Genomic DNA, 15,132 nt, shown 5'->3' with positions numbered 1-15,132 from the left:
TTGCCTAAAAGAGAGACAAGTCATTTATGTTGAGATAATCCAAAATGGAATATATGCCGTTAATAATGGGACGGAATGAGTACTTTACTCAACCTATTTTATTACTATAAATTATTTATTTATTAACAATCGTGTTCAAACCTTATGACCTATTGAATTGAGACGGAGGGAGTACAAGTAGTTAGTCAATTTCACTTAATTATTTGATATTTGTATACTCAAATATTTTTTGGGTTTTAGTTTTGTCACATCTATATCAAGAAATTAAGGAGAAATTAGGAGAATTATAGCAAAAGAAATCCATAGTTAATAGAAAAGAGAATTCTTAATTGTGAATTATAGTTTAAAAAAAAGGCACTAATTCATATTTAGAGTTGTGAATTATAGCAAAGAAATTAATTAATTTATAACTAAAAAACTATTAGTTGTGAATGGGTCACGAATTATAAATATAGTAAGGTTAAAATAGTAAGTATTTATAAGTATGAAGTTTTTTTGTGGACGTCTCAAAATGAAAAAATACGAAGTTCTTTCGTGGACGGATGTAGTATAATTTATAATAGTATAATAAATTTTAATTTTTTTAAAATTAGTATTATTATAATACTACATCCGTCTCACAAAAATATGAACAATTGAGAGTGGCACGGATCTTAAGAAATGTTAGTTGAAAATTATTGTGAGTGGAAAATGAGTCCCACTTTATAAAGTGTTGTGAGAGTAATGAATTAATTAAGGAAAAGTAGTGGTGGACCATGATGGTTTTTTTGTGAATATGTATAAAAATGAGGGATAAAAAGTAAGAGGGTAATGTACAAAAAAAGAAATGTTCATATTTTTGTGAGACATCCAAAAATGGAAAAGTGTTCATGTTTTTGTGAGACGGAGAGAGTAATAAATATAATAATGAAACACAATGAAATACACAATAATACTTCCTTCGCTTCATTTATAATGATTCATTAATATTCGACATGATTATTAAGAAAAAAGATGATTAAAGAATAAAATTGATAGAGCGCCCATAATTTTTTATGAGAGATTGTGATTTTCTATTATGGAATAAGCCATTATTAATGGAACAGATGTTTGATCCGCAAGAATCCAAAGCGGCAACATGAATTTGAGTGCACGCCCTAAATGTTGAATGAAATACTAGTACTATATGTTAGCGGAAATGAAATAGGTTACGTTGCAGCAGGTGTAGTAACTTTTGGTTTCACTCCTTGGTACCAAAGGAAACGCCAAAACGCCGAAAGAAACGCCAAAATCCCATCGGGAACCGCCTATCTGTCAACATTAGAAAAAAACAAAAGATGAGGTACCATTTCCAAAATTCCCACCCACACAAGCCCTCCTTGGAAAATAAGTCCCTCCTCAGGCCCCTGTGTGCAAATAAGGCCCATTTAGTTGTTTGTACGTGTTGCGGAGGGAGACTATAAAGATTCCAAGTTTTGTTCACCAATTGCCCCATTCAAAACGAGCTTCGCTTTTCATTTCCTCTCTCTCCACAACACAACACAACACTTAAAACTACTAATGCAATGACCATCAACTGCATGATTGCAAGCGAGCCCTCCATGCCTCAATCAACCAACAAACTGAAAGACGAGCCCAAGGCCAAGTCGCTCGTCTTCGACGCAAAGCTCTTGCAACACCAATCAACCATACCGCAGCAATTCATATGGCCGGACGACGAGAAGCCCTGCGCCAACCCGCCCGAGCTGGAGGTCCCCTTCATCGACCTCGGCGGCTTCCTCTCCGGCGACCCCGCCGCCGCCCGCCGCGCGTCGGAGCTGGTGGGCGAGGCGTGCAGGAAGCATGGCTTCTTCCTGGTGGTCAATCACGGCGTCGACCCTAGTCTCATATCCCACGCTCACCAGCACATGGACGATTTCTTCCTCCAACCTCTCCAGCAGAAGCAGCGCGCGCAACGCAAGATCGGCGAGCATTGCGGCTACGCCAGCAGCTTCACCGGCAGGTTCTCCACCAAGCTGCCGTGGAAGGAGACCCTCTCCTTCGAGTACTCGCCGCAGAGCGCGGCGTCCCACATTGTGGAGGACTACTTCACCAGCACACTGGGAGGAAATTTCACACACTTGGGGTACGTTACGTATGCATATATATAATGAATGAATTGGAGAATTAAAGTGGGTTGATTAATTATGTAGGAAAGTATACGAGGCATACTGCAGCGCGATGAGCAGACTGTCGCTAGGGATAATGGAATTATTAGGGATGAGCCTAGGAGTGGAGCGGGGTCACTTCAAAGAATTCTTCGAGGCAAACGAGTCAATAATGAGATTGAACTATTACCCGCGGTGCCAGAGGCCCCAGGAGACACTGGGCACGGGGCCGCACTGCGATCCCACCTCACTAACCATACTACATCAAGACGACGTGGGCGGCCTCCAAGTCCACGTGGACGGCCAGTGGCGCTCCATAAGCCCCAACCCCGACGCCTTCGTCGTCAACATTGGCGACACCTTCATGGCTCTATCCAACGCCAGGTACAAGAGCTGCCTTCACCGCGCCGTCGTCAACAGCACCAGCAGTCGGAAATCCCTCGCCTTCTTCCTCTGCCCCAACAAGGACAGGCTCGTCACGCCGCCGCCTCAGCTCGTCGACTCCGCCAATCCCAGGATCTATCCGGATTTCTGCTGGGCCGCGCTGCTCGAGTTCACGCAGAAACACTACAGGGCCGACATGAATACCATGAAATCCTTCGCCAACTGGGTCATCCAACAACCTCAAATCTTCTCTTCTTCCTCTTGTTTAAACACATAGGTCCTTATATGTTGGAAGCCTAATGCAACAACAATTCAAGGCCTAGCCTCTTCGTTTTTTTTTTTTCTTTTCCAATAATTAACTAATTTCAAATAGAGATATGGGGAACTGTGAATAATGGGGAATAAGTTAAGTTATCGCGAACGAGGCAATTTTGTAATTTCATATGTGATCATATATATTTAAAGATTCTCAATATCTTTCACATACATGGACAGTTTATAATGGTGTCCAATGTAGATCCCTCAAACAAAAGGTACACTTGCGCTTGTCCTTTCATTACTAGACTAGATGATGATCATTATGTAGAGAGTGTGAGATGGAAGGAATGTCTCTCTCAAAAATAGTACTCATTTTTTATTTTTAAACATCATTCTAAGCGCGTAGGATAAGATTCAATGTCCTATAATTTTATACGGTGTCACCATATTTCACTTTTATATTCCAAGACGGAGAGAGTATTTTTACTAGAAAATATAATTTTATATTCTTACATTTTTAATTTCTATTTTTACTAGAAAATATCATTATTTATATTCTAACGTTTTTAATTTCCTTTACAATTGTACTTAGTTAATACGCTATTATTGTTGTTAGTAATTAGTGTTCACTAGTAGGAGTGATTTTTTTTCCCTTGCATATTCAATTTTGACAGATCCGATCATTAATTATTGAATTTGAGACCGCTACGTACTGTAATCCAATTTACTTGAATTACTAAACTCTCAAATTATTTTTCCAATCTCGCATCAATTTGACACTACAAAATTTGAATTATTTGACTTTTCGAGGTGGAATTTCAACATAAAATCAATGCTCAATTGAAAGTTGGTTTGGTGGTCTAAGTTATATAGCTCAAGTCAAGGAGATTCTGTCAACTTTGAAATTCTCTTATTAAACTCAAAGATCTAACGCGGTCATTTTGAAGGCCGTTAGTTAGTAGTTTTAATTTAAGATTTAGAACATGTACATAGATCAAACCTATATATATATAGGGGTGGGGAGCGCTCTAATGAGACCCCTATTTTAAGTGAGATCTTAGACACAATCTCGTTCGTTTATTTTATCAATTCTATGGTTAATATTGTACCTACAGGGCAAATTTTTTCTCAGGGTTCGAATTCTGGAGGGAGAGAAATATTTTAAATTTCGTTATTCATCAGTATATACTGCATTGTTCATCAATATATATATCTTATTCATTAACAATTTTTAAATTTCGTTATTCATCAGTATATACTGCCTATACTGCCTTGTTCATCAGTATATATGTCTTATTCATTGTACTCAGTGTCTCATGAAAAATAGAGAGTCTCACTGGAGCGCACCCCTATATATATATATATATATATATATAGGGGTGCGCTCCAATGAGACCCTTATTTTTCGTGAGACACTGAGACCCTTATTTTTCAATAAATAAGACATGTATACTGATTAACAAGACAGTATATACTGATGAATAACGAAATTTAAAATATTTTGCTCTCTCCAGGATTTGAACCCTGAGAGAAAATTTCGCCCTCTAAGTACAATATCAGCTATAGGATTGATAAATTAAACGCACGAGATCGTGTCTAAAATCTCACTAAAAATAGAGGGTCTCATTGGAGCGCTCCCATATATATATATATATATATATATATATATATATATATATATATATATATATATATATATATATATATAGAGTAAAATTTTGAAATAGCCAAAATGAATCATAAAACACAAATTATGGCCACCAATTGAAAAAGTGTAAATTTTGGCCATTTTTATAGCTTTGGGACGTTTTTGCCCTTAATTGGGCGGACTTGGTAGGGTCAGGAGCGCGGGTCGCGTGCCGGGTAGGATCAGGCACGCGGGTCGGGTTAGGCACTTATGGCACTATTAGTGCCAAGATTTTACTTAGTTTTATTTTGGATTTTCGTTGGCACTTTTGGCACTAATAGTGCCATAAGCGCCAACGAAATCCAAAATAAAATCAAGTAAAATCTTGGCACGTATGGCACTAATAGTGCCATAAGTGCCAACGAAAATCTAAAAAACAAAGTAAAATGGTCTTTTTAGCACTTATGGCACTATTAGTGCCATAAGTGTCAAACGTGCAGAACAAATACAGAAACAACAACATCATCTAAACCCTAAATGAAACATTTAAACCCTAAATGGATAATCTAAACCCTAAATGGAATATCTAAACCCTAGGGGAAAGTATTTAAAATGATCATCTTGGCACTTATGGCACTAATAGTGCCATAAGTGCCATACGTGCAGCAGAAATACAGAAATACAGAAACAACAGCAACAACAATCATCTCCTCCGCCATCGGTTTATTATGCCAAAATCAAAATTTTTGCAGTCTTCACAATAATCTATAAATAATAGTAATAAAAAACTACACAATTAACCAAATTACAAGCTAATCGCTAAAAATAAATACAAATCTTGTGATTAAATACAGAAGAAAAAAAGTCTAACTAAATCGCCTTCCAGTTTCTTGCCGTAGAAAGTAGATTGCGGTTTTACATCCCTTGACTTTACCTTCTCGGCAAATAGAATTCTGAACTCTTTGGCTACTGGAAAAAGAAAAAGTAAGCGAAAGCCCATCTGACGTATCCCACCTCTGGAAGCTATAAATGGATCTATCTCCTGGAGGTCTAAATGCCTACTCTAGTCGGCCGCAAAAAGAAAAGGAAGTCTTCAGGCATCGCGGCGACGACGATGATTCAAACCCCGCTCCGGCGAATACGTCCACCATCGGTGGCGGCGCCGCCCTGCGGACCTTTCTCGACACCACCAACTCCGAGTCGGATTTGGCGCGGATCTCCGAGAAAGAGAGGGGAGGGAAGCTGAGATCTGGTGCGTGAGATGGGTAAAAGGGCAAATTAGGTATACCGCCTAATTAATGGCCAGATTTTGTAGTTTGAAGATTAGTGGCCAAAATTTGAGTTTTGATCTTCATTATGGCTAGCCGACCACATTGTTTCATATATATATATATATATATATATATATATATATATATATATATATGGGTAGGTTCTATGAAAACCAACAAATAAGTAGAGAATGGAGAACTACTGAACATGTCAGTAATTCTCGTTGAACGTTAAACGAGCGTACAAATAATTTTATTGAACTTTTGGAGATTTTGGGGTTCGAACACTGTATACGTTCAACACAAAATCTCGTTGAACGAACGAATGCTGACCGTTAGATTAGATAAGATCAACGCATGAGATTTGGTCTTTGTTCTTTAAATGTATATTGGTCTCTATTGAATATATATATATATATATAGGGGCACGCTCCAGTGAGACCCCTTCTTTTTCGTGTAACATGAGGACAATGAATAAAACATATAATACTAATTAACAAAACGTATATCTAACGAACAAGATGTATATACTGATGAACAAGACAGTATATATACTAATGAACAATGCAGTATATACTGATAAATAAAAAATTTAAAATATTCTGTTCCCTCCAGGATTCGAACCCTGCGAAAAAAAATCACCCTCTAGTTACAGTATCAACCATATGATTGATAAAATAAACACACCAAATTGTTCCTCATGTTACACGAAAATTAGGGGGTCTCATTGGAGCGGCCCCCTATATATATATATATACATATATAGGGGTGGACTACCGTGAGAGCACATCTTAAAATAAGAAATAAGAGCAATTTTTAATGTATGAATTTTATGTAGAACACGTATGAATTCGTTGTATAAAGGTATGAATTGTGAAAAATATTTTTTTGCTACCTTTGGGATTCGAACTCAGGACTATAAATCCATCCAACAGGATTACGAATCAACCGTAGATCTTGATGATCTAAGGGCTGAAAATGATTCTTATGTTATATATTAAGAAATGCTCTTATTTTAGCTCTTCCATATATATATATATATATATATATATATATATATATATATATATATATATATATAATATTTCATCCGTCTCATTAATAATGACTCTCTTTCTTTTTTCGTCTGTGCCATTAATAATAGCCCCTTCCATAAAAGAAAACTACTTTCTCTCACAAAAAATTGACTCCACCACTATTTATCACTTTTATCCTTTAATCACTCATCTTATTAATAATTGTGTTTAAAGTAAGGAATCATCCTTAATAAACGGAAGGAGTAACAAATTAAATAAAAAAATTTGGCGCCATTATAATTAATTTAGAAGAATATGTTATAGGCGCGGTAGGATCCATAGAGGAATGCGAGAGGTTTGAATGCAATGGACTGTTGTGGAATGGAGTTGTTATTGACACCATGTATTCTTTATTTTATATATCTGGAGTTTTGGAAGTATTTGGCCATATGGAATGAAAATACTTGGGACGTTGTCTTCGGCTTTGTCTTTGTATGCAGCAACACTCTTCCAATCAGATAACATACATATAATATCAACAAAGATAATACTACATTCTTTTTCTTTTATTTTTTGTGGAAATGTGGGAGAGAGTGCAAGTCCCCACGTAAATTAAAACCCCCGTCAGTCCTGTCACTATTTATTAATTTACTTGGTCCATATTGAGAGTGAAAATTTGCAACATATTTAATTTTTTGGATGAGAGATAGAGATCTTTTTCATTTTGATTGTTCCGTGATTGTTTACAGTTTTGCAGAGAATTTTGTTCGGTGGTTACCGCTGTGGCCGGGAAAATATCCTTTTATTTTATCTTATGTATTATTTTAAGAATTAATTATCTATAAATAATTAAAATATACCTAAATTTCTATTTTTAATTAACTACACTATTTACTTGATCAAAATACATATACGACTTTTAAAATTTTTGAACCCAAGAATTACGATTACACTTAGCAATATAGAAGCCTTACTACCTTTGAATCTCTAAAAATAAACTACTACATTGGAATCTGCATATCAAAACTCATTTGTTCGTCAAAATTGATCTCTTTGTCATGTATTTGTCAGAATTGATGAACAAACCAATTTGCCAATTTTGTGGAACCGTTGATCAGGGCCGGCCCTTCTTCAATTCAAATGGGGCAAAGGCCTAGGGCCCCCAAATTTGAGGGGCCCCCAAATTTAAAATTAGTTCTATTAGTAGTATTTTACTTAAAAAAAATTATAAGTTAGTATTATTTATTAATTTTAAATTTATTAAATAAATATTATTTGATATTGATATTAAAAATTTATTTTAAAATTATAAGTGATACAAATGTGTTATACTTATCATAAGAAAATAATTTTAATTGTAGAAGTTTTTGAGTTTGTCAAAACATCATATTGTTAATTTAATGTTTCAAATGCATGTAGGATATTGTTAAGTATACCAGTTATTGTAGTGTGAATAGAAATATTTTTTGTAAATTAAAATTGATAAATTCACATTTGCCGATTACTATGTCTGAAGAAAGATATATTAAATGTGCTAACAATTTTGTGCATTGAAAATGAGATATTGAAAACACATTATTTAGGGCTGGTAAACTTGATCTTAAAAATGTTATTGATGATTTTGCTTAGAAGATCAAAATTATTTCATTATTGTTATTTAGTTTATTGTACTTAATAATTAATAATAAAGTTATGTAGTCACACAATCATGAGAGACAATCACATGCTATCTCTATTCGATGACAAAAATCTCAAATTTTAGTGTGCATGTGTTGGTCAAGCGGTAAATGGTTAATGTCTAAAGTCAAAGGTCTTGGGTTCAATTCTCTTATGGAGCGGCCTTTAAATCTCTTTATTTAATAATGTTTGTTTATAAAATAAGAAAAAAAAATATATAAAAAAAATCTCAAATTTTCATTTTAATAAGGGCCCCTTTTTTCGTTTTCGCCTAAGGCCCTCAGCGTACTAGCGATACTTTATTTAAAAATTTGATCTTATTTGTACTAATTTGATTGTGGTAATATACGATTTTATGACATAACATGTATATTGTAGGAACAATCTATCCGATTGGCCATAATCGAAAACCAAAATTAAATTTTGGCCCTTAATTTTAAACAACAAAATCTGATCATTAATTAGAAGGTATGCATATATATTATATCTTTTTTACCTGCGCGACCCAGCCCAGTCATCTCTTTTTACCCGTTAGATTCAATCCAACTCTCTCTCTTTCGCTGCTGTTGATGAAGAGCCGATTCTCCCTCTCTCTCACATTGATTCCAATTTCGTAGCCACCGTACGTGTGATTCTCCTATCTTCCTCTCTCTCGCCCCCGTCGACGAATTTATAGTGATCCGGTGAGTTTTGATACGAGATTTTGTTTGTTTGTTTGTTTGTTTGTTTCATGTGCTTCATCTTCTTCACATCGTGGTTTCTTCATTCTATTGCTGTTGTTTATGTATTTGTGCTGCACGTATGACACTTATGACACTATTAGTGCCATAAGTGCCAAAAGGACCATTTTACTTGATTTTATTTTGAATTTTCGTTGGCACTTATAGCACTAATAGTGCCATAAGTGCCTAACCCGACCCGGCACGCGACTCGCGTGCCTAATCCTACCCGATCCGCCTAATTAAGGGTAAAAATGTCCGAAATTGTTAAAAAGGAAAAAAATTACGTTTTTTCAATTTGTGGCCATAAATTGTGTTTTATGCTTCATTTTGGCTATTTCAACTATATTGTATCTAAAAAAATCTATGAACTCAACTTTCATATGGATCCCACTATTACACAACTTTATATATCTATATAATTGTGATTAACTATTTAGTTTTTACTACATAATTAATACAAAAAATCAATTATATATATAATTTTAAATTATAAATGTAATAACTTAATAACATAAAATTATTATTTTTTCATTATTTTAATTAATAATTAAAACTTGAAATTTTATAACTAAAATTAAAATTACTTTAAATGAAATACATAATTAAAAAATAAAATGCATATTATTTCAAAAAATAAAGTATTATACATAAGTCAATTATAACTGAAAATGGAGAGAGAAAAATGGAAAGAGCGAAGAAATAAAAAGAAAAATAAAGAAGAAAAGAAAATTTACAATGAGCCCTAAAAATAAGGAAAGTAGTTGATTTTTTTTTTAAATATTAATTCATACTTTCAATTTTTACATTATACTCTAAAATTTTAAGAAATTAATTGAGTGTTGTGAATAGAATAAATATCTCATTTTTATTATAATAATAAAGTGATGATTATGCGTGTTTTGAGTGAAATTAAAATATGATCAACAATAACAAGTAATGTTGTAAATGAGATAATATTAAGAATATTAATTAATGAATTGTTTGTGATATATCATAAAAAAGGAAATAAATTTATATTTATAGTGAGAACTTAAAAAAATATTAATATATTTTATAAATGGAAGGAATATTATTAAAAATGAAAAAAGAATAAATTTCAACTTTTAACTAAACTTCTACACCTATAGTTGGAAGCACTCTAAATATAGGGGGCGGTAGTCCCTTTCGTATAATGGGTTGCGAAAAGGCCCAACTTCACGTGGAAATGGTTTGTTTGTTAGCGAGAGGCCTATGGCTCTGCATCTGCTGCTGGTGTCAAACTTATTTGCTTTTTTGGTTTCTTCCTCCATTTTTTTCTACTACTACACGACACTCCTTTGGATTATGTCAGGGATTCCACCTGTCCTATATATCCTTCTCTCTCCTCTCTCCATCAATCTACACATTCCCTGTTGTATATTATTATCTTGATTAGTTAAAATACGTTCATTTCCAACAATCTCGCCTCACTTCTTATCGCAATAGATCTATAAAATAAAGGGTAAATATTACTTTATGTCCCATAATCTCGCCTCACTTCTTATCGCAATAGGTCTATAAAATAAAGGGTAAATATCACTTTATGTTATATCGTTTGACTGAATTATCGATTATGTCCCAACTTTTCGATAATATCTAATTGATACCCAACCTATCAACATTTTTTTAATTGTATCCCGTAAAAAATTTCCAGCACTCGGAAATTGACATGGAACGCCGGAGTTTGATTACGTGTACTTAATCCACTTGGAATTGTCAGGTTTATTATGTTTTAATAAAAACAACTTAGCATAATCCACGCCATCCCCTTCATCTTCTCTTCCTATCCCTCCATTAGGGTTTCTGATCTTCCTACCTCTGCGCTAAAATGGGCCATCCCCTTTTTTCGCCTCGCCGTTGACCTCCACTCCCGCAGCGCTACTGCCACCATCATCACCGTCGAGCCTACCGTTAGTGCAGCAGAATTCGACTGCCTCTCCAACTTCTTCGCCACATTCCCACACATCAAATGCCTCCAACTCCACCTCCTTCCTCACAAGAAATCTCAACTCACCAACGACGATCCTTTCTTCATCCAATGGAGCGCATCACCAACTCAATCCATCTCCTCCAACCCTTACTTTCTTTCCTCTCGCCGCCTCTCTCCGCCGCTGTTGTCGATCTCACTGTCCTTATCTGAGTCCTCCACCTCGCCTCCCTCCCCATTTACACACCCATCACCACCTCTGCCAGATTATTCTCCCTCATGGCCTCTCTCTTTCATCTACCGCCCCACAACAACGACGGCCTCAAAATCCCTAATTTAGGCTCCATCCCTGTCTCGATCATTCCTCCGCCGATGCTCAACCCCAACCACTACTTCGCCGTCATGATCACAACAAACACGGCGGCGCTCGAGAGGCGTTCTATCTCCACCTTTGTTGTTGAGCCCTAGATCCCTACCTCAGTTGTGCCTTCTATCAATTTCGACCAATTTCAACAGCTTCAACCAATCCCTGCATTACACACTTACCCTCAATCGTGAGCCGCCTTAATTTCAAATTTGAATTCACCGTTGCGTCTCTCCTATGAGGATCGCATCCATCGTCGATTATCTTCTCTGAGGATTGATGCCTCTGCATATCCGATGGACTCCTCGTCGGTGGAGATTTAAGGATCGACTTTGGTTGGGGAAAATGGAGGGTCTATGGGGGTGAGGAAAGGAGAAGGGTCTGACGGAGGTGGGGGGAAAGGGGGGGAGGGGTTCAACAGAGGTGAGGATGGGGGAAAGGTCGATGGAGGCGGCGAGGTTGGGAAGGGGGGAAAAGGTGGTGTGTGTGGGGGGAGGGGAGGGGGGGGTGACATATGAGGTTTTTTGAATTTCTAAGTTTTTTTTTTTTATTAAAATATACTATACCTGGCAATTCCAAGTGGATTAATAAGTCCATGTAATCAAACTCCGGCGTTCCACGTCAATTTCCGAACGCTGGAAAAATTTTACGGGACACAATTAAAAAAATATTGATAGGTTGGGTGCCAATTAGATATTATCGAAAAATTGGGACATAATAGATAATTCGGCCAAACGATGGGATAGAAAGTGATATTTACTCTAAAATAAATCACATATTCTCCCCCATTCTACGAAACTTGACCAATATTTTTCGAATACAAATTTTAAAAAGTTAATATTTTATGTATTAAGTGTGATAGGTAAAAAAGTAAAAAAATTAATTAAAAAATATTACCATATAAAAAAAATACTCAAGCTTCGTGAAATAACCCTAAAAAGAATACTACTCAAGCTTTCACAGGACGGAGGGAGTATATCTAAGAAAAATGTACGCTTTACCCTAACTTATTGACTTATAACAAAAATACTTTTAATTATATAATTATTTAACATCGAAATTATTGACATATTAGTAAAAATATTCCTAACAATACATAATAGCAATTAAATATTTAAGTTATCATTAAATTAAGAAATATATTTCAAAATTTAATTTATAATAAAGATTTCATGGTTCGTCAGACGCTAACACGGATATTCACAAATATAGTATTTAAAATGGCCTACTATCAAAATAACAAATTTTGCTATCTAAAATTTATAAAACAATACTCCATATCCGTCCTACTCTAATAGCCTCGTTTTTCTTTTTAAGAAGTTCCACTAGAATAAGTTCGTTTTCCATTTTTTTTTTAAAAAAATATATACTTAATTGATGTAGATCACATCACTTTCCTCCTAAAAAATAAATTTTGTAATCTCCGTGTCTAAAAGAAAGTGAGCCTATTAGAGTGAGACAGAGAGTAACATTTTACGACAAATTATTTTTTTTTGTGAGACAATGAAGCGTCGCTCAGTTGGTAACACGTTTTTCCTCTAATTAATTAATATGTCGGGAGTTTGAATTAACAAAGGGAAAAATAAAGAATAATTATTGATCCTTTTTAAAAAAGATATTGGCGTCTGACCAAGCAAGAGGTTGATCCCTCATATATTGGAGATACTCTTGCGATGATCCATCAAATTTCAGCTCGCCTTCAACGCTGTGCATTCGATTGGAATTTGGACGCAAATGGAAGGGAATGCTACTGCCGATAGTCTTGCAAAATTTGTTGTTTCTAATCGTGTTTTACCCACCTCTTCTGTGGTTCTGCCTATTGTTACAAACTCTATTTCTTCTAGTTAATATATGTTCCCTTTTTGCCTATAATAATAATAATAATAATAATAATAATAATAATAATAAAGAAAAGAAAAGAAAAAGTAATCTTTTTATGACTGAAATTGAACTTTGTGACATTTAAGTTAGTTTTTTTTGATAATTTTGGTACTTTATTGTAACTAGTACACACCCATTCGTGTGATGCACGACGGACATTGAAATTAAATGATAAATTTAAATAAATAAATAAAAATAATTAAAAAATTCAAAATGTAAACAAATACTTTATTGAATTGAAGTTTTATAAAAAGAAAGAAAAAAGAAAAAAGCCCTTGAAAGCACAAGAACGCAGACTAGGGGGCCGAGACTCAAAAAAGAGCTCATCAGAAAACAAAATAAAATAGCAAAAAACCAAAAGCTACATTAAAAACCATTTGCACCCATTTTGTTTACACAAAATGTAAACAAATACAAACTATGTTTTAAAAATAAAATATAATAATTCACATCAATTACTCAATAAAATCATGAATTTAAAAATGTAAATTTTCAATTTATACAAAGTGTAATGATAATTATAATTATTAAATAAATATTTCCATACACAAGCATATATACAAAATCGTAAATTTTTAATGAAGAGACATTGATTTATGCTTAAATTACGCTATTTTTAAGGGTTTGTTTGTGCGTATTTTAAGATAATCTTCTGGAAATTGGTGCGTGTTATGGTGTATTTTATGCTTTGCAGGAGATTTAGGCTTTCGAGATGGAAGAATGCAAATTTGGAGAATTTTGGATGAATTTGGCGTTTTCTAGGTGTTCTGGTCTCCAGAGCAGAGGAACCGACATCTCCAGAGCAAAGAAGCTCCAGTGCAGCGAAATCAAGAAGCCAGTACAGCGGAATCGACATCTCCAGTGCAGCGAAGTCAACTCACCAGAGCAGAGAAACCAATCGCCAGAGAAGTCGATAGTCAGAGCAGAGGGGAGAGAAGTCAGAGCAGCGAAGCGAAGCCCAGTGCTCAAAAGTCAGAGAAGTGAAAAGTCAGAGAAATCACCATTCCTCTGGCGATACCATTTCTCTGGCGACAGCATTCCTCTGGCGATAGCAGAGAAATCACCATTCCTCTGGCGAGAGCTCCGAATTCGGCAAGTGTAGGAGTGTTTCTTCCAAAGCGCGCATCCAGCTGGAGAGTTGCCTTATTTTACACGATTCTATTACCTTTAGAATTCTACTTTGCATGGCAACTTCCATGGTGATCGAAGGAAATCTGAAAACTATAAATAGGTCCTCTTTTGACCTATCTAGAGACACCGAGCACCCGAACATTCATATTTCAGTTTTATAGGTTTAGAATATTTTAGCTTTCCAGTTTTCAAGGCTTGGATCAAGATTGAAGATTCAAGTCGCTACAATCGTTTTCATTCAGTTTTTATATAATTTAGTTTTTATAATTGCTTTCTTCTTAATTATGTTTATGTTTTATTTCAGTATGTCTGGCTAGTTTTCTTTCGCTGATTCTAGGGTTTGTAAATAGTTGATTGAATTTATGTGATTTATTTGTTAATACCTTTGTGCCTTCCAGTTTATGATTCATAATTCATGGTGCTTAATTTCTTGTGAATTATCTGATCAATAGTTTGCATGTTTAGCTATTCGGTTTGAGACCTAGCGGAGATAACTGTTTAGCGGATTCAGGAATGTATGATATGATTTTAACCTTGAGACCTAGCGGAGATAGGTGGATCATAGGGAGCTATTCTTAGGAGCTCACTACAAAAAAAAAAACAGTTTTTAGTGGCAATGTTTTTTGTCACTATATGTACCAAAATTGTCACTATAAGTGGTTAGTGATGACTTTTGTGTTCGTCGTTGAGTTGAGACTGTATGCACCGACACTAAAAGTATTAATGACAA

The 15,132-nt window shown here is 35.0% G+C and overlaps 1 protein-coding gene across 1 annotated transcript; it reads left to right on the top strand.

Annotated features, from left to right (window-relative positions):
- The first annotated feature begins 1,462 nt into the window (after positions 1 to 1,462).
- LOC131014518 (gibberellin 20 oxidase 1-D-like) lies at positions 1,463 to 2,996 on the top strand. Its single transcript, XM_057942509.1, has 2 exons — positions 1,463 to 2,104; positions 2,172 to 2,996. Exons 1-2 carry the CDS (start codon positions 1,545 to 1,547, stop codon positions 2,785 to 2,787), a joined length of 1,176 nt encoding a protein of 391 aa, XP_057798492.1. The 5' UTR covers positions 1,463 to 1,544; the 3' UTR covers positions 2,788 to 2,996.
- The last annotated feature ends 12,136 nt before the right edge of the window (positions 2,997 to 15,132 follow it).

This window comes from Salvia miltiorrhiza, chromosome 3 (genome assembly GCF_028751815.1).
Source record: "Salvia miltiorrhiza cultivar Shanhuang (shh) chromosome 3, IMPLAD_Smil_shh, whole genome shotgun sequence".
In the NCBI taxonomy this organism is placed as follows: domain Eukaryota; kingdom Viridiplantae; phylum Streptophyta; class Magnoliopsida; order Lamiales; family Lamiaceae; genus Salvia; species Salvia miltiorrhiza.
The sequence above is the reverse complement of the archived record's forward strand: the minus strand, read 5'-3'. Positions and strand labels throughout refer to the sequence as shown.

Excerpts from the sequence above, each read along its gene's own strand:
- LOC131014518 (XM_057942509.1), top strand. The coding sequence starts at position 1,545 with ATGACCATCAACTGCATGATTGCAAGCGAGCCCTCCATGCCTCAATCA. Across the intron at positions 2,105-2,171 it reads GGAAATTTCACACACTTGGG|GAAAGTATACGAGGCATACT; the intron begins GTACGTTACGTA and ends TTAATTATGTAG.